Source organism: Ictalurus punctatus, chromosome 5 (assembly GCF_001660625.3).
Source record: "Ictalurus punctatus breed USDA103 chromosome 5, Coco_2.0, whole genome shotgun sequence".
In the NCBI taxonomy this organism is placed as follows: Eukaryota; Metazoa; Chordata; class Actinopteri; order Siluriformes; family Ictaluridae; genus Ictalurus; species Ictalurus punctatus.
The window spans coordinates 5,977,318-5,997,317 of record NC_030420.2 but is presented as its reverse complement, the minus strand read 5'-3'; the positions used below and the strand labels follow the sequence as shown (position 1 = coordinate 5,997,317).

The 20,000-nt window shown below is 37.8% G+C and overlaps 2 protein-coding genes across 5 annotated transcripts in view; both read left to right on the top strand.

Moving 5' to 3' along the window:
* The window catches only part of npm2a (nucleophosmin/nucleoplasmin, 2a), a 182,907-nt gene that overhangs the window by 124,314 nt on the left and 38,593 nt on the right, over positions 1-20,000 (top strand). Inside the window, exon 1 of one of the 2 annotated variants that reach the window (XM_053680134.1) lies at positions 19,578-19,662. The exons of the other annotated variant lie outside the window; for it this stretch is intronic. The gene's annotated coding sequence lies outside the window, so the exon portion shown is untranslated. Of the gene's footprint in view, positions 1-19,577; positions 19,663-20,000 lie in introns of those variants that run through there. 2 annotated transcript variants of the gene reach the window in all.
* Positions 17,689-20,000, top strand: part of adrb3a (adrenoceptor beta 3a) — a 38,900-nt gene continuing 36,588 nt past the window's right edge. For 2 of the 3 annotated variants that reach the window (XR_006982521.2, XM_053680133.1), the window contains exon 1: positions 17,689-19,662. Coding sequence is in view for 2 of the 3 variants with exons in the window: in XM_053680133.1 (XP_053536108.1) it covers positions 18,362-19,662 (1,301 nt within the window). In the remaining variant the exon portion in view is untranslated. The remainder of the gene's footprint in view (positions 19,663-20,000) is intronic. The other variant, XM_017468320.3, reaches the window with a different exon arrangement.

The following is a 20,000-nucleotide window of genomic DNA, read 5'->3' as shown; positions in this document are numbered from 1 at the left end:
TTACACATAAACAGCCCTGTCACGACAACCCTCATACGAAGACCGAGATAGAGCTCGAGACAGAAATATGAAAACTTCATACCACATTTACACTGGCATTCTTTCAGCCATGTGGAAATATTGTCTTTAATCATTTCTGCAGTGGCGAACAGTTTGTTAATGTTTAACAAGGATTAATATTGTCTCAGTACCTGATATGGGAAGGTCTGAAACGATGCAATATAAATAAGCGTCAGGCCACCCAGGCTCTTGTCAGTGCAGATATGATGTTCAGGTCCACAGATTTCATTATTTTCTGTTAAAGCAGACTCTTTTTTTTTTTTCTTTTTTTTTTTCGCATGCACAAAAAATTTTGTATCTTTTTTACATGTCCAATAAACACACCGGGGCTTACTGGTAGGTTTTTCTGAATTGCTGTCCAATCTCAGAGCTGCTGAAAAAACTGTTATGTACTCTACATGCTCTTTTAATTTGACTTGTTGATTTCCATGTCAAACACAAGTGTATCATTTTTTACTACCAGCCAAAGTGACAAATCAATAAAAGCCGAGCAATCAAAACCATTCTGGAATTCTATCCTAACAGCATGGAATATTCTCCAAAAGGAAGGCAGTATATTACAGTTGAGATCATGAGTTTACGAATGGTTTTTTTTAAATTATTATTTAGTTCTGCCCTGAATAAGATATTTCACACACTGTAAAACCGGATAAGTTCATTTAACTCAAAAAATTTGAAGAAACTAATTACCTCAAAATTTTTACGTTGATAAATCAATTTCTTTAAGCCAAATACACTTAAAACTTAAACTTCAACATGTAACTCAAACTTGTTATATTTAAGTGTATTTGGCTTAAAGAAATTGATTTATCAACGTAAAAATTTTGAGGTAATTAGTTTCCTCAAATTTTTTGAGCTAAATGAACTTATCCAGTTTTATAGTGCACAGCATATGTTTACATATAGTCCACAAGACACAATAATAACTGAATTCCCACAAATGAACCAGTTCAAAAGACGACATACACTTGATTATTAATACAGTGTGTCGTTACCTGGGTGATCAATGACTGTTTTTATGTTTTATGATAGTTCTTCATGAGTCACTTGTTTGACCTGAGCAGTTAAACTGCCCACTGTTCTTCAGAAAAATCCTCCAGGTCCTGCACATTCTTTGCTTTTCCAGCACCTTCTGCATATTTGACCCCTGCTCCAACAGCGGCTAACGCAAACATTCAATGATGTTTTATACTTCCACAGATGTAGAGAACGCAGATATATAGAATAGAGAATCCTATTTAAATATTATGTTCAACTTTTTCTTTATATGGGATTTTAATAAATCAGGATGTGACAGGTGTGTATAGGTTCTCTCTCTTCATACACTTTTGGTCTTTCTGTGACAGCTTCAGATCTAACAGCTTATCTTTAATCTCGAGTTCTACACTTCTCCCCGAGGACCAGGATCAACTTGCATTTTACTATCTAGACAGGCCTCTAATTCACTTCCAGTGACCGAACACATTTTCTCTGCTAATTAACTGGCCATTCCCATGAGGAACCTCCGGAAGGCTCTTGGTAAACATAACTCACAGGCCTGGGGCTGGCAGCATCGAGCCGACTTTAAGATGCATACACTTTAAAATGTGCACTTCCTTCCTTTGAAGGACAGAAGCACAGGTTTGTAAACCTCGCTGCTTTTGATGCTTTCTGAAGACAACACTGGGAAAGGTCTCATATGGAAATGGCTCACAACCCAGGAGGAAAACGAGTTTACGAGGCATTCGGAAAAAACGCCGAGTGCATACTGACGTGACATATATGATGACGTGTTTTTCTTTTCCGGAGATGGTGTGAATGTTCTGGGGCAGCGTTTCCCCACTGAGACATCGCGTGTTGAGAAAGCTGTCTCAGGGGGGTTTAAGCACGAACATTATAAGAAGGTCTTTAAGTGTGAACTCTCAGAGGTAGGGTTGTGAAAGAGCTGGTCTTGTGCTCAGTGTTAATATGTGTAAAAAATGTGTACAAAACCCAGAGGTATGACTTCTACAGTACCATACCTCTATGGGAGGCGGATCAAAAGGATCAAAATGTAGACTGTCACTCCTTATTGCACAAACGTGATTATTATCATTTTAGTCCCTCGGTGACCAATAAATGTTCAAGAACCCAGCTGCTTTGTCAAGGAATGATCAACTGCATTTGACTGGGTGGGAAGAGCTGAGCTGAATTTCTCATTTTATTTCTGCCAAGTAGCTGACATATAACTCAAGGATTTACGTGTCCAGCTGAGCTCATTTTGAAAAAGTGAATGGAATAAAGTGTATTCCGGACAGTTTGTCTCTATAACTGTAAATCACTGTAAATTTTATACATTCCATGTACAACCCCAATTCCAAAAAAGTTGGGACGCTGTGTGAAACGTGAATAAAAACAGAATTCAATGATGTGCATATCTCACACACCCATATGTTATTCACAATAGAACATAGAAAACATTAAACATCAACTATTTAAACTGAGGAAATGTACCATTTAAAAAAAAAAAAAAAAAAAAGGTCATTTGGAATTTCATGGCCACAACAGGTCTCAATAAAGTTGAGACGGGGGCAACTAAAGGCTGGAAAAATAAGTGTTACTAAAAAGAAACAGCTGGAAGAACATTTTGCAACTAATTATGTTAATTGGCAACAGGTGAGTAAAATGATTGGGTATAAAAAGAGTATCATAGAGAGGCAGAATCTCTCAGAAGTAAAGATGGGATGGAATCTGAATGGAAGCATATGTTGCTCTAAAACCTGTAAATACCTCTAAGCATTGATGGTGCCTTTCCAGATGTGCAAGCTGCCCATTCCACAGGCACTAATGCACCCCATACCATACCATCAGGGATACCATCAGGCTTTTGAACTGAGCGCTGATAAAAAGCCGGATGGCCCCTCTCCTCTTTAGTCCTCTTTAGTTTAGAGCAGTGGTTGTCAACCGGGAGGGATCAGAAACCAGGAGAGATCAGAAGGGGCGCAAATTGTTTTCAAGAACAAACCACAGACAGGGCATCATTTGGGTACTCGGTCTATTTTATTGCTTTTCATATAGAATGTGCGTAAAAGGAAAAACCCCGCGTTCCCTCTTCCTCTGTAGGCTATTTTCTTTTTGCTCTGGAGAGGCGGAGCTTAACCTGACTTTTATCTAGCTGTCAGTGCAGACCAGTGTCACCAACTTAGCGACTTTTCAAACCCCTTTAGCGACTTTTTTTTTTTTTGCAAAAAAAAAAGCACCTCACGACAAATCTGGCAACTTTGTGGACAAATCTTAATGACTTTCCAAATGTCTCCAGTACTGTCCTGTAAGCGTGAGGTATTGCTTTCACACCGCACTCGCACCTCTCTCTGCATCTGCTCTGTTCAGTGAGTGGCTGAGAGTCAGAGCAGTACGTCCCGGTGATCTCACGGCAGCTGACATAGACATGAACGTAAAAAGAAGCAAGTGCAGGTGTCCCTCTGATTGATTTAACAATGTCATGGCTAACGAGACACACCCTTCGTCAAAATTTACATCATTCGTATGTGAATGTTTTTAGAACGCAAGACGAATGGACTGCAACTGCAATGTTTTACATGTAAAATAGTATCTGTTATTACAGAATAGTTCTCTTGTTCAAAGTAGCTATAGTGTTCAGAAACATTTTTATCATTCACATTCCCTACCTGTCCGCTATATATAGTGTTATAAATGTCATAAAAGTTATTTTTTTAAAATCATAAAAGTTATGAAAAGGAATTTAAAAAGTACAAAAACACAAAAGCAAAAGAAAAATCTATCTATCGTTCTACCGATCCATCATCTATCAAACTATCTATCAAAAACAGATTATACATTAGGTATATACTGTATATTATATATATATATATATATATATATATATATATATATATATATATATATATATATATATATATATATATATATATTGCCGGCATTGCTGACATATGATTGGCTGATTGGATAATTGCATATAGTATGAGCATGGAGTACAGTCGCTCCCTCCTATTAGCGCCTGTATATTACCAGTGGCTGGTATATAATGTGTATATAGTCAATTATTTGTTATTTTCTTTCAATAAAAGATGTCCATCTGAAAGGATCTGTCTTTACTCTTTAGATCACTATCAGTAAGATTGCATATGTATTGCCTTTGAATATGGCCCAAGATACAGTATGTGAGTTCTTGAAAAACATGACTTACTCTACAGCACAGTATCTCAGGACCCATCTTATAGCAAAACACATGAACTGCTATGAGGTTTCTTGAACAGTCTAGTATTCTCCTCATTTCTTTTTTTTTCTTTTCAGTTGTAGCTCTAAAAGCCAAAGCCAACAAACTCCAGACTTAAGATTTTTTTCACCTCACATGGGTAGTCCATTTCTACTTCACTTGCCTCAACATTTTCATTAATTATGCGAGTCTAACTACATAATTGGCATGGCCTAGTTTCCACAAATGATTGTAAAGTTAAAATCATATTTGACAGTAAACACAGTGATCAATGTACAGCCTGGTCACAGCCATCCATAATTGGTACATACCAAATTTGTGTAACAATTTTTCATAGATATACAGTGGGGTCCAAATGTCTGAGCGCACTAGTGAAAATGCATCTGTTTTGCATTCTTTTCTACTTTAATGCAACAATTTTCATTACAAAATATATTATTGATAACAACTTGAGTTGAAAAGTAAAATCTTACATGAATGTCAGTGTTTCTTCGTATTTGGTATGTATACGGTAGGTACTTGGTACGCCCCGTTATTTGCTTAAATCTTAGGATCCATTTTAGATCAAATCCATCGGAGTGTCATCTGAACACACGCGAGATTAGGCATGAGGAAAATCGGACCTTTCTCACAAAGCAGTTGACATGTTCAATATCACACATTTGCTCACATTTCAGTCCGTACAGTTTCTCTTGTAGTTTTTTGCGATTGTTGTGGCCAAAAATACTTGATTTTACAGTGGCTTTATTCAAAATTTGTGATGCAATTTGTTGAGTATTTGTGCATTTTTGCAGAAAACTACTTGAATTGGTGGAATCGCAATTGTATGAAATTGTCTTTCGAAGCGATGTTTGTGGGTAAACGAAACCTTTTAGCTGTACTCACGTTCGATGCACGTGAATCAAAGAGGACTTTGGCCGAATGCACGCTGTGATGTCACGTGATGCGTCTTGGCTTAAATCTGTGTAAAATCTGCGGTAATTTTGAAAAATTGCAAGTTCCTCTAAATAGTTTGCTTGATTTTGCATTCATTTCTGCAATCGCTAAATCTCCAAATCTCGGAGGGACTGCCATTTAAAGAGGGATCTAGAAAGAGTGCAGAGTCATCAATATTAAACATTCAAGATATCGACACACTTTCTGTGTTTTATGTATTTCGAAATTCTAGAAGTTTTGGTTTATTTCTCATTTTTAATGTTAAAAACAAACAAACAAACAAACAAACAAAAAAACAATCCCAGATTTTCAATGTGGTCTTTTGTATATATTTTATTCCTGCTGATTCACAGCTTGGAATACCCGGGGCATAAGTGGAAAACATCTCACACAGTTTGGGAAAAGCCTTGTGATCATAAAGGAACCCTGATACACAAATTACGAATACGCAGGCTGGTCTTATAATTGTATACACATTTTTAGACCTTGTTGCTTTTAGAAAAGACTCAGCCCAGATCATCAAACCTTACATTAAACCTTTGCATTTCACACTCAATGATTCATCCTCGGCGCAATACAACAACTAGTCATCGACTGGTGAGATGAACCAAGAGTTTTTGAGCAGGGAAATCACCCAAGTATGCTGGATTCAAGCCCAACCCTTGTGTAAGCCATCCAAGGTTACAATGAATACCAAAGCGTAAGATGTAGACATTTTCACTTACTTCATTCCCCCACAACTATCGACCTTTATACATGATTTATTGCTAACTGTTTTAATGTTTAAAAAGAAACATCTGCTGTCTTAAATCAAAATTGGAGCTTATCGTGTTTAACTTTAGATTTCATCATTCAAATGTGCTTCAGCTTTATAAACCACGTAAGCATTTACAATCATCTGGTGGAATATTAATAAATTTATTTGTTCGTTCATCTTAAATAATCACTTTGATTTATCCTGGTCAGGGTTGTGGCTGCTTTCTAGAGGTGCTGCTCAACGACTCGATAGTGTAGAAGCAGTTAGTACAGGTCAAAATACTTATCATCAGGGTCAAGGTCGTGGAGGATCCTTAAGTTTATGCCAGGCTTAAATGCACCTTGAATGAAACCAGTCCATCACAGGGCTTCCATGATTTGTTCACCTCTTCAATATCATCTGGTGATGCCTGTATTGGGATATGTCTCGCATCGTGGCTTTAGTGGATTGCCTCTTGCCTATAGATAATCCAACCACCAGCATGACCTTGTTGGAAGTGTGAGGTGGCAATGCTACCAGCAAAAAAGGCCACATGTGTTTCCTCAAATGTTCCACAATTCCAGCTGTTTCAATATTAAAAACTAAAAACCCTGAACCAAAATTAGGGGTTATTCTTGATCTAAGTAGAGCATAGAACTTTAATACACTAAATATCATGTTGAACTTCAGATTTCATCATTCAATTGTCCTTTATAATCTTTATATGTAATATCACTCCATGTTCCTTATCATCATCTGAAGAACAGGCTTCACAATAACTCACTCAGTGGCCAAGATGAAACAGATCTCCTGGAAGATTTCTGCGTATCACATCTCTGTTATGTGGAGCAAGGTGCACGTAACGCTCTTATGAAATCTCATGGGGCAGAGCTAATTCAGTATCAGTGAGATAATCCTACCTGGCCAAGAATAACATGCTTCTGATGGGACTGTCAGTAATCCATCCTCCCTCTGTCATTCTCATCGACAAACATTTTTATCCGTTTATCCATACACAGCTCGACACGAAGCCATACGCAAAAATATTCTTGGGCTATTCCAAGCTTTCATATGAAGCTCAGGTGCGTGGTATTCACAATGAAGGAATTTGAGATGAATGGACAATCGTTTCTTTTTTTAGCCTTCGCTCATGCCAGGATTAAGGCACGTTTTTGGAAATACCCATTACATTAATAATAATCTATTTTGCAAAAGTGCTCAAACAAACAAAAAGCTAACTTTGTTTCGTTTCTCTGGCTAATTCTGATCTGGACTTTTGCTATTTTGGCTTCTATAAGTGTATGCTCTTTTCTTCCTCACAATACTTCAAACACAGCAATGAAAGAGTGTCATTTACCCCAGACAGGTGTTAGCTTTAAGGGGTTCTCAATCTTGTTTAGACTGTCTCCCTAGTTTAAGGCGCGCAAAATCATCACGAAATCTCCTCCCAACACTACCACGCTGTCAAGTATTCCATGTAATGAAGTTTAGGACAGAAGCAAGTGCAGATAAGAGCTTTTAATAAAGAGAGTCAGGCAGACAAATCCAAATCATGAGACAATAGCATGGTCAAAAACAGGCAATGGGTCAGGTGATCAACAAACAGGCATGAACGAGGCAAGGTGAGACTTGAGAACGAGAAATCAGAAACAAGATCAAAGAACATCAAAGGACGAGGAACAGGGTACAAACGCTTGGTACGGTGAGAACACTCAATACGTCACAGTCATTGTGTTCAAACAGTCTCTTTATACTACAATTGTGAGTGCTTGTGAATTTGATGCAGGTGTGCATGATTAGAATGAATGTGAGTGTTCTGGGAATTGCAGTCCATGGCGGCCATGTTTGTAGGCCGCAGTGCAGGATGGGAAATGTAGTCAAAGGTTTGCTGTGACATGACAGATGCCAATAATTCATAGCATGGGAATAAATATAAATGACAGCCTTACTACTTTAAAAATCCACACAATCCGCAGGTTGCTAGGTAACTTTCATTAAACCAGTTTGAAAACATGATTAAGACATCTTTAAAAAAAATTTATAAAAACTTATACATCAAGTTATACATCAAAGAGGTAAAGATGAACATGTTCTTTACATTTACACATTATGATGCTTTCTGAATTACTGTGTTTAAAAGCCCACAACTGCACTCAATGAATCTAATGAGAGGACTGGACTTTGTGCATTGCTCTGCAGCTTTTCAAAGCCAGGAGATTTAATATAATGATAATGAAAATGAGTCTTTATTGATCACATATACATTACTGCACTGTGATATTCTTTTCTTCACATACCCCAGGATGTCAGGAAGTTGGGGTCAGTGCACAGGGTCAGCCATGATACAGCGCCCCTGGAGCAGAGAGGGTTAAGGGCCTTGCTCAAGGGCCCAACAGTGGCAGCTTGGCAGGGCTAGGGTTTGAACTCACGACCTTCCTACCAGTAACTCAATGTCTTAACCACTGTGCTACCACAGAGAATTATGGGTATACACTGCAGTATTTATGAATATGTGCATGAACATTTTGTATTTTGTAGTGTATCTAGCTAGTAATCAGAACTGTCCTGCACAAGATTATGCTTTTGTTTCATGCTTATTTGTGATTTACAGTTGTCCGGTGTGAACGCCACTTGGACAGAACAATGAACACAGCACAGCTGTAGTCTTATGTATAATAGGCTTAAGAGGAGCTCTAAATTGGTTGAATAATCATAATATCTTAGTTATAATAGTATATAATAGTATAGTAATAATAGTAATCTGACCATTTTAGTTATTAGTAAATATGCCATAAATCAAGTGTATATGCACAGAACTGCATCATTAATAATGGTTGGTAATTTGTATTATTATTTTTTAAATAATCGCCTGCGGCCCCATCTACATCTCTGCTTATGTGTTTCATAATAAAGGACACATTTTGTCTCGTTTTGGCCACGCTTGATAGGGCGTAGCTTTCGTACCAAATACACATAATGAACACAGCGTTTGAAAAGCAGTAAACCAAGAAGTAGGATCAGTCTCACCGTCAAAAAAAAACCTCAAATATTGCACAAAAGTTTATACGCTCGCATGAGGTGGTTTTTCAGACAATTCGACAAAGCAATATTTTGAAAAAAAAATTCAATGGAAACACATTTCTCCGTCGGAACTGGCTCTCTCGGGCATGATATGGCAGGCGCCACGAGCGGTATTATTATGTTGCATGACTCATCAAATGTAAAGCGAATCATTCTGAAGATTTGGATCCACAGGACTTTTGTAAAATCATTGCAGACTATGATCACCCAGAAATCCCGGATACGTGGCCACTGCCAGGTATAAGGAGCTTGCCTTTCCATGATTGCTTGCATTACATCCCCTCATCGCTTTCTATTAAACACTACCACGGCTATTGCTGTGGATGCAATTGAAATCACCATGCCAACACTCATCAGATCTTGGAGATTTGTCGCCATGTTTAATTGTAATGACTATCACGAGAGGAGAAAACCCAGATTTTCTCGCATAACAACATTTAACGGAAACGCAGACCATTCGCATTTATATTTTGTCAACATTCTTAAAATATTGCTTTTATTTTGCGCAAAACTGTGCCAGGCATGTGGGTGTGGTTTTTGTTGTTGTTGTTTTTTTTCTCATTACATACATTTCTCTCTTTCGCTGTGTAATCCCTTTTTAAAAACCGGTCATTCGCACATCACCTTGTGCATTTTAGTGCGGAAATTCATCTAAAACCGTATGACGGTTGAAAAGGTGACAAAGTCTTTCTTTCCCACAGAAAGAAAAGCTGAAAGAGAAAACCCACAATCAGATAAAACAGAAGCAAAATGTTTGCAACAGAGCAAACACAGCACTGGCACTAGCCACATTGAGACACCATCTCTAGATCAAAAACTCATGCATATACTCTATATGACGTAACCATGACCTATACTGCAGAACAAAAGAGGGCTAATCACAGCATGCTTATATAGCTATATAGTTATATAGTTTGGGTTTTTTCACATGTACCTCTCAGGTATTTGGTTCTTTTCCCAGAGCTTGTATGTTCTCCCAGTGCTTCAGAGGTTTCCTCCAGGTAATCCAGTATCCTCCCCCAGTCCCTACACCCTGTGTTGGATAAGCGGTATGGAAAATGGATGGATGGATGGATGGATGTTTCTATTTGTTTTTACTGGAATTGCGCCGAGTGCTATATCACATTTAAGGTGCATTTTGAAAGCACCTTGCTTTTGAAAGCAGCTTTGCTTTACAGAATTTCTTTAGATGTGCTTAAGACTTGTCCTTCTGGATTTGCAGCCATGAAATATTGTGCTGTCTTAAAAATGTTAGGGGAAAAAAACAACCTTTTTTTCCTGTATTGTTTGAGTTGTCGCTGTTTCCCCTGCTCTCAGTGACAGCAGGCCGCAATTGGAACTTTAAAAGGTTAAGACCTCATTGCACACTACTGGTCTACTTAAGTGATATTCGAGCTTAATTCAATGCCAAACCTATTCTCTTTCTTCACTCCTTAAGACTGTCCTTCGCTGGCATGCTAGCCATCCTTTACTTCCCATATGAGAAAGTGGGAGCCTCCCTGTACTCGCTGTGGGAAAAATAGCCTCACTTGAGCATGAAAACAGAGCTTGCCATTCCACCTCGCTGAAAAATGTCCACTGTCTATCAACAAGCCCAGCTGTGCCAGTCTTCTCTCGGCCTTTGACTAGCACGAAAGCTATGCCATCTTCTCACGCATGGACTAATAACCACCTGCCGAGCATGTCAGATTCAGTACTAATGGTTGCTCGATCGACTTGCACTGTTATCACCAGTGTGAAGGCTACACACACACACACACACACACACACACACACACACAAACATTCTTATGTTTACGCAAAGTTTACAAATCCACAGAAATATGTCCATGAACACTGTTACATAGGAATAGCTAAAATGGTACGCAAACACTGGCACTATGACAGAAGGACAATCTGTTTTTCACACACACTCCACGGTGCTCAGTGATCCATACTTTCCTTTGACTGTGACAGATGCATTACGTAATAGGTTGCTGCGATGAGAGCAAAGACAGTAATAATTCATAATGTCAGGCCAACAGACCGTCTTGCTTGAAGTGCTCGATTTAATTAAACTCAGCCCAAGTTAATATGAGCCTTTCGCTAATGACACGTTCATGACACGTTCATATATCAATACCAATATTTATATTCAATAACTTCACTTTCAGTTGTGCAAAAGATTTATTTTATGATTAAATTCTAAGCTGACTTTTTTTGTTTGTTTGTTTTATATGTTTATATTTAGCTTTATATTATCCACACTGCCACATGACTACCCTCCCGGATTTAGCCCTCACCTCATCTGTACTTAAAGAGAGCGATGCAGCAGCGCTTTACTCCTTTAGTCCATCCTCCACATCTGTACACTCTGCTTAAACAGATACGATTCCAAGCCTCAACTTTGTGTTATCACTGAACAATTATTCAGATTATACCGACAATTATACGGATTTATAGCACAGCTCTGGTGAAGTCTTGATTCTGATCAGTCAGAAGTTAGAAGTTGATTAAAGTTCCATAACAGCTGTTTCCATAGTAATTCTTTTATGGCTCCACATAATATGAGGTAAATAATAAACTATTATAATAGACTTTTTAAAAAAAAAAAATCATACTGTTACAGTATTTAACAAATGAAATGATGATGTGTTCAGTAATAAATTGCAAAAACGTATAAATTAAGAACGTCCTATAAGAGCACATCATGTCGTGTGTTTTTCTTTACTTATATATTTACAGTACACAATCCTGCAGTCAAAAACAGAACAACAATCTCCAGGGTAATTTAGCCACAGTCTGGGTCACGGCCTCTTGGCACGATGCTCTCAGCAAGATTCATTTCTTAGCATGTGAACCATAAACTTATAATTAATTCAAGCAAATCAGCTCCGCCAGGCTTAAACATCAACATTACTATGAGTTCTCATGTGCCGAAGCTTTGATTAATCACATAAACCCATCATGATTATCTGCATTTTTGCACGCTGACTTTGCTCAGTGGTTTCTATGGACTGCAGCAGGAAGTACATTCAGTGTGCGATGAACACGTTCACCATACTCACCAGACTGCCATTTATCTGGTGAGAAAATCAACTCAACATGAAGGTTGGGATGTGAAAATGTGTCTCAACAATTAAAGGCACGAGGACAAATCATAGGGTGATCTGCACAAGCTCTGTCTATGCATACAGTATACATACAGTGTATACATACAGTACATCATCAATGACCCATGAAACACACTTCTGTCACTCCAATGTATTTCTAAGCAACATCCAAAAAATGTTGCCAAAGACAGGGAAGATAAAAAAAAAAAAAGGAAACTTTGCATTTGATTTGCATGATTGTGACCGCTTCAGACTGGTTCCATCACCCTAATTTCAACCAGTTTCACATTTCATGCAAGTTGAGTCATGGGAATATGCATGACTTTGCAATTGTAAGACTGTTGATTTGTGGGTAAAATAGAAAAAAGCATTTGGGATTCATTAGGATCCATCCAAACTTATTATTTCACTTAACAATAGTTAACAGTTAAGCATATTAGCATATATTTGTTTTTGTTTTTCCCTGAATTGATGATCTAGACTATACCATGGCATGCTGAGTAAATTGAACTACATACTACTTTAACTGTCTGCTGTTTTATATAATTGCATTTCCAGACACAAGAGATAATGAATGAAAGAAAGAGATTAATGTTTCTGGTTTTCCTTAAACGTGCAGCTTCTCTACTCAGAAAGCCAATCCAAGCACATAAGTGAGAGATGATGTAATGTAGTCAGTGTTGCAAAATAATCCCTAGAACAGTGGATACATGACCCTGATGCAAAAAATGAAGTGCACGTAATCCAATTAATGTCACAGCTACTTGATAATAAATTACACTTAACAACTGTATTTATTTTTCACAAGAGGCAATTTCTGCTAGCAAACGTGCCAAGAAGAACATACCACAAGCACAACAAAACAAACGGACTGTATAAGATGGTGGTGTGTTTTTATTTGTATATTTATTTTTATTTACTTGTTTACTTTACCTACCATTCAAAGGTTTCTGAGATCTGCCGACCTCCAAAGATGTTTATAATTGCACTAAAAATGGTAATGTTTTCTCAGATATCCTATCAGGTTTGTATATATTGGCCATCTAGCAAACAGTGAAGAATATAAACATTTATAAATCACTAGAATTCCTGTCAAATTAACATATTTAGCCAAATAGTTAGCAAAACAAAAAAAAATTAAGTCAAGATAAAAACGTAAATTCTTGTCAAAAATCCTGTCAAGTTAGCCAGTTATTGGTATTGGCATCGAAGATTACAACATTCAAACATTCACATATTAAAAGAAAAAAAGACAAAAAAAAAAAAAAAACCCTCGGAAATAATGCAACATTACCTCATGTTAGTCTGCTAGCTAGTGCTAGTTGTGAACATGATGAACATTTATAACTTGCTACCCTGTAGTTAACAGTGAAGATATGGAAATTGATGTATAGGACTTAAAAATCTACTTTAAAAAACAACAACAAAAACAAACAAACAAACAAACAAACCCTTTTCATTTAGCTTAGATAACCCTATCTAGGGTTAGCAGAAATCCTATCAAGTTAGTTTAACTAGCTATCTATAGTGGTACAGATTATTACTGTTAATAAATATGACTTGAAAATTTACCCAGTAATCATATCAACCCGGGTTAGATGATGTATGTAAGCATGTAATGTTAGTTGTAAACATCAGAAATATGACTTAATAAAGGAAATCTCTTAGAAATGCTAGCAGTGAGGACTATGAACATTATATTAGCCAAATTATAGGCAGTATGAAATAGTGAACATTTGTAAACAGGACTTATTCTCTAAGCCAGTTATCTAGAGTTAGCAGTAAAAAAAAAAAAGAAAAAAAAAGAAAAGAAAAGACTTCAAAATCCTCTCAGAAATCATGTCAGGTTAGCTTATTTTAGCTAATAGCTAGAATTAGTACAAATAAATAAAGACATTTTGTAAATAGGACTTATTTTAGCTAAATAGGTAGAGGTAGCAGTAAGAAATAATTAACATTTGTAAATATATCTTAAACATCCTCTCGGAAATCCTGCTAGGTTAGCTTCTTTTGGGCAAACGGCTAGAGTTAAGGAATAATAAGGAACAATAAGTAATGATGAACATTTGTAAATATGACTTCAAATCCTGTCAGAAATCCTGTCAGGTTAGCGCATTTTAGCTATTAGCTGAAATCAAATATGACTTAAATGTTCATCATTCCTTATTGTTAACTATAGTTATTTGGACAACAGAAGCTGTTAGCTAAAATACACTAACATGACAGGATGTCTGACATGATCATATTTACAAATATTAAATATTTTTTAATTTATTTTTATTTATTTATATATAATTTTTCATATTTTGGAAAACAGAAGCTAAAAAGGGGGGGGGGGGGGGCTATTAGCATGAATTGGAGGTGTTAGTTTAGCTACCTCAGGATGAAATAGACTCTGGGGAAAAGGGATAGTGTTACTGTTTACTGTTTATTTTTATTATTATATTTAATGGCTTAATTCTTTAACATTGTTGTTTTTTGAAAAATAAATTGTACATACAAATTGAATTCATCGTTATTTAAGTGTTTTACATTGTTGTAATTTAAGAATGCCATAGCCTAATAACAATCCATTGTAAACTTCATAAGTCATCACAACCTGAAATTGAGTGGAATCATTCAGTCTCAATGCAGTGTAATTGTTGCTATTGTGACATGTTATTGGGTTTTTTTTGTTTTGTTTTGTTTTGTTTTTGTTTTTTTACGTGTTGCTTTTAATTGAATGAGTTTGCCTTTCAGATAGGTCTACCCCTCTCTCTGTAACTGTACTTTGATTTGACATTATAAAACACTCAATTTCTGTAAATTTATTCACATGACATCGTTAAGATTCACAATTTTACCAATTTAGTTAAAGTAATGACAATAGTTTTTTTGTTTTGTTTTTTTTTTTTTCCCCCAAAAAAAAACATTTATAATGATTAATTTGGCCTGTAGATAATATGTTCTGTAAGGATCAGGTGACAGATGGGGCAAGATGGTTCCATTTCATAAATTTCATTTCTGTACTTTTACAACTAAATTGTTAAATGTTTCCATTTGATTCCCATAATAGTACATTGGGTGATGCATAACGATCCTCTACATGCTACAATCATATATAAGCAAGGTTTGAATCTGCATGACTACTGGGGCTGAACTTTATGACAATTCTAGTGTTAAAACTGTTTCAAATGGGACATTCCTCACAGAGGGTAACCTGAGCTCATGATGCAGACCCTGGAGCTGTACAGAAATTAGCCCAGTGCTTGTTGATGTGTTCTTTAACATACTCTGGCACACGGACTTCACTCTGAACATTGAAGGGCTGTATTTCTTTCCTGATTTGGTGCTGATGTGGTACTGATATGATGAAATTTCTGGCTGAATTTTGGGTAGGATTAAGTGTTGAAATGTAGGCCATGATTCAAGTGCATGGTATTGCACATACTGTTCTGCTGAAATCTAGCATTCATCAGTGCCTGGCAGATTAGATCAGAGTTCAGAATTACTTACTGATGCATAGGAAATCCTGCCCTGAAGGTTCACATGTGAAAACAAACACACACACTCACTTGTGTGCCCACCTCTGTGCAACAATGACCGTTCGAAAAAATTTAAATAAACATCAGAACAAGGATTTGTTGTTCAACGCTGACATGAAATCTGTCAAAGAGAAAAAAAGAAAAAAACAAGTACAATAATGTCTACTCGCACTGGAATGTGGTTTAGGTAATAAATAAAAGTGACAGCCCTTTTTGTGGATGCGCATGTGTGTGTGAGTTAAAAAGGAAGGAACTACTCAAGGCTTTCTTTTCAAGACTACCCACTGAGCCAACCATCTGCCTTGATTGGTCTTCCTGGTTTAGCTGGGTTGGCGTGAGTGGCAGATCTGATAAGCATCAATTATTTTTAGTGCTGTGAGTGAGGGGCGGGGGAGGGGGAGGGGGAGGTGGGCGTGTGGCTGCCATTGTATTGCAACACTAGTGAGACAGGAATGTCCTTCTAAAGACATCAGGGCTACCATCATAATCTGGAATCAGAGGTGACATCAAAATGGCAATGTGTAATGACTAAAGTGAAGCATCGTGAAAAACAAAGAAAGCGAAGAAAAAAAAGATTGAGTAAAATACTGAACACAACATTCAAAACCAATCTAGACGTAAATATGTGTCTTTCGAATTCTACATAAGCAACAGAAATGGATCTATTTTAGGATATTAACCAACCGTACAAACAGCAGTAAAGACTCATTTCATTATCTTGTTGTATTCTTATGTGGGCTATGTAGCTTGAATTATGTGAGGTATAAATGTTGACAGGGTGAGGATGTGCTGTTATAGGAAAATAATCAATGATGAGTTGGTGTGACAGGGTGCCGCCAGACATGAGTGTTTTATTCCTCTTATACCAAGCAAATGCCAACAATTAATGTCATAATTTTTTTATCAGTTTATAGTTACATTTAATGTGGAACTTCTGCCCAAGTCCACAAAAGTTATTACCTGTTATCACTTATGACATAATAGCTATAAACAGTCTCTCTCCTTTGTTTTGTTTTTTTTAAAAAAAAAACTTTTTGTAGTTTATAAGATAGAACCCGGCAGCTTGTCATGTTCCTGGGAAACTGCAAAACATAACTTCGTGAAATCATAAAGTGACAGCTTTACATCTGACTGTTACAAAGTGCTGACAATACCGACTCCTTCCAAAACTGCTAAATAAATGTCTCACCACAGACAACAATTACGCACGTTTTTTTTTTCATGTATACCGTTCTCCGTACAAATCCCTAAGAATTAGCTGTTACTTTAGAAAGGCTAATATATTACAGCAAGCGCAATAATACACACCTTGCGTCCAGAATTATTGTCAGAGCTGCTGTTATAGGAAATCAATCACCACTCTGTCCAATCAGAATCGAGAATTCGACAGCGCTGTGGAGCGAGCTATATAAATGAAATGTCCCTTTTATAACATTGTGAATTATTCGAAATGAGCTCTTAGATATCTCAATTCGTTTGCACAACAGTTATTAGCGTGACAATTTCTCTGACACATGCGCGACAGCTTCTGATTGATACCCACTTAAATTAGTGAGATGCAAAACAAAAACAGCTCTCGGCAGGCAGCAGGTGAACAGGTCTGTACAGTTGTGGCTGCTGTCCGAGGTTAAACTTATAATCTGTCCAATCTGCAGATAAAGAAGAACTCAAAACGAAGCAAGCAGACATTATTGAACTGAAATGATCTTTAAGCAGAAACTGTTGAAACTGCAATTTTTTTTTATCACTTTGGAAAGGCGCTTTGTGCAAAGTCCCCCCCAATAAAGTTGAGGTAAATGAGGTCTGTGCATCAGCAAGAGTAAAATAAATAATCTCACACACCAGTCTTGTTTAACTGGTCCTGTATGCATTGGGCTGTGGAAGAAACAAACACAGACGCAGTTCACAGCTGTCATCATCACCCCAAACATACCCCTCCCCAAGCAAAATACTGCACGCTGAATGTTACATTTACTGAGAGAGAGAGAGAGAGAGAGAGAGAGAGAGGTGGGGGAAACGACGAGTGGGAGGGAATAACAGAGTGAGAGAGAGAGAGCGAGGGTGCAGTGCCACAGTTCACTCGTACATTCAGAGCAGGAGTGTCAGTGCTCTTTGAGCTTTGGTAGTCGAAGCACTTTCAGTTTATTGCACTCAAGGCAGTAACAGCAAATTTAAAAATCCCAACCAAATGGACTACACCAACAAGATGAATGCTTCTCTGCTTTTCTTTTGGATAAATGAAGATATTTTTTCCAAAAAAAAGTGAAGACACTTTTTCATGACTCTCCACACTACTGTCTCGCAAGGACTAATTTCAACCAACACAAAGTGTTTCTTCAACAGTTGGTCTTCTTCAAGACATCAAGAAGATCTCGAAAACATCCGCTGCACGGACTCCACAGGGGCAGATGTATTCTTCAGGATGAATGATGGTGAAGTAAAAAGGAATCACACGTCGTGTTCTAGGAGAGGAAAGATACTGTGGTATCTTAAGATCGTCCGATTGCTCAAGTATGTCTGTGTCAAATTAAGACTCTAAAGGAGTCTAAAGGATCACAAGTCATGCCAGAGAAAGCGTATGTGTTCTAACGTACACGTTCGGGGCCGTAACGCATATCAGGAATGCTATTTCATTCATCACTGGGGCTTGTTCACTTTGTAAACTTCAAAACTGAGAGTTAGCGTTTGAGTCTGTATGCTCCTTTAAATTACAAACATGAGCAACATCACCAATTCTTCCTCCGTTGATAGTGATGCAGATTATAGATTCATGATTCCTGTGGTGATCATCGTCATCATCATCGTCATCATCATCATCTTGGGCAACCTGCTGGTCATCATTGCAATAGCAAGGACAGCGCTGCTACAGACTGTAACCAACATCTTTATCATGTCATTGGCATGTGCAGATCTCATCATGGGGGTTATGGTGGTGCCGCTTGGTGCTACCATTGTCGTAACAGGCAGTTGGCAGCTCAGTGAAGATTGGTGCCAATTTTGGACATCGGTAGACGTCCTGTGTGTGACTGCCAGCATTGAGACGCTTTGTGCCATCGCAGTGGACCGATATATCGCAATCACAAGACCCCTACGCCATAAAGTGCTGCTTAGCAAGTGGCGGGTTCGACTGATTGTATGCTTAGTGTGGGTTGTGTCTGCTCTCACGTCATTCCCCCCTATTATGACCAAAATTTGGCAGGCTGATGACACTAAAGCTCGTGGTTGCTATAATGATCCGAAATGCTGTGATTTCATCACCAACAAAGGTTTCGCAATTGTATCATCAGGCATTTCATTCTACATCCCTCTAGTCATCATGATCTTTGTCTACACCAAGGTGTTTGCCATTGCTACAAGGCAGGTGCAGCTAATCGGGAAGAGCCGGCAGCGTTTCCAGAATGAAATTGTGGCAGGCAATGGCAACAACAACCTACCATCAACTACTAGCAGTGGCAGTGCTTCGTCGGGTAAACGGAAATCCTCCCGACGAAGGCCATCCAAATTATCTGTTGTGAAAGAGCACAAGGCCTTGAAGACGCTGGGTATCATCATGGGATGCTTTACTCTCTGCTGGCTGCCCTTCTTCGTAGCCAACATCATCGACACCTATAATCGCACCCTGATACCATCAGACATTTTCCGATTATTAAACTGGCTTGGCTACATCAATTCAGGCCTCAACCCCATAATCTACTGCAGAAGCAAAGAATTTCGTACAGCCTTCAAGAGCCTTCTAGGATGTCCCTGGATGCAAATGCCAAGCATGAACTACCTTTATAAGGAGCTTAGGACTCGATGTCCTTGTTTTCTGGGCTTGACAGAAGCAGGCTTAAATGGAGCTTTCCAGAAGCCTGTCAGTTCACGAGGGACAAGGTCAGATCCTGTGCCGCAGGAAGATGGGGAAGAAAGTCTAGGAAGCACTCAGAGCAGCGACAAGAGTGAAAAACCATCGCCGAGACCGTCGCGCTCCAACGGCAGCACACACTTCAGCGATTTCTCTGAAACAGAGACTGAGTTGTAAGTGAAACTTTTTGTGCTTGTTTGTTAGTTTGTTTGAAATAAAACCACATTTTTCACCGCACTTCACCCAAAGCTAATATAATCATACTATATTATTTTCGCAAAAAAATTAAATGAACCCCACAAAAACCCCACCAACTTCCAATAATGAGCTTATATCTGTCTTCAATTGGCTTGGCAATGTTTCAAAAAGTACACATGCAAACATTTCTACATGCATTCAACATATTCAGTCCATGATATGAATTTGGGCAGTGATCTAATTTTGTGCCAATTTTTCCATGAGTACTCTGCATGGTGCATTTAGAAATCCAAATACATAAAATCACCTGAAT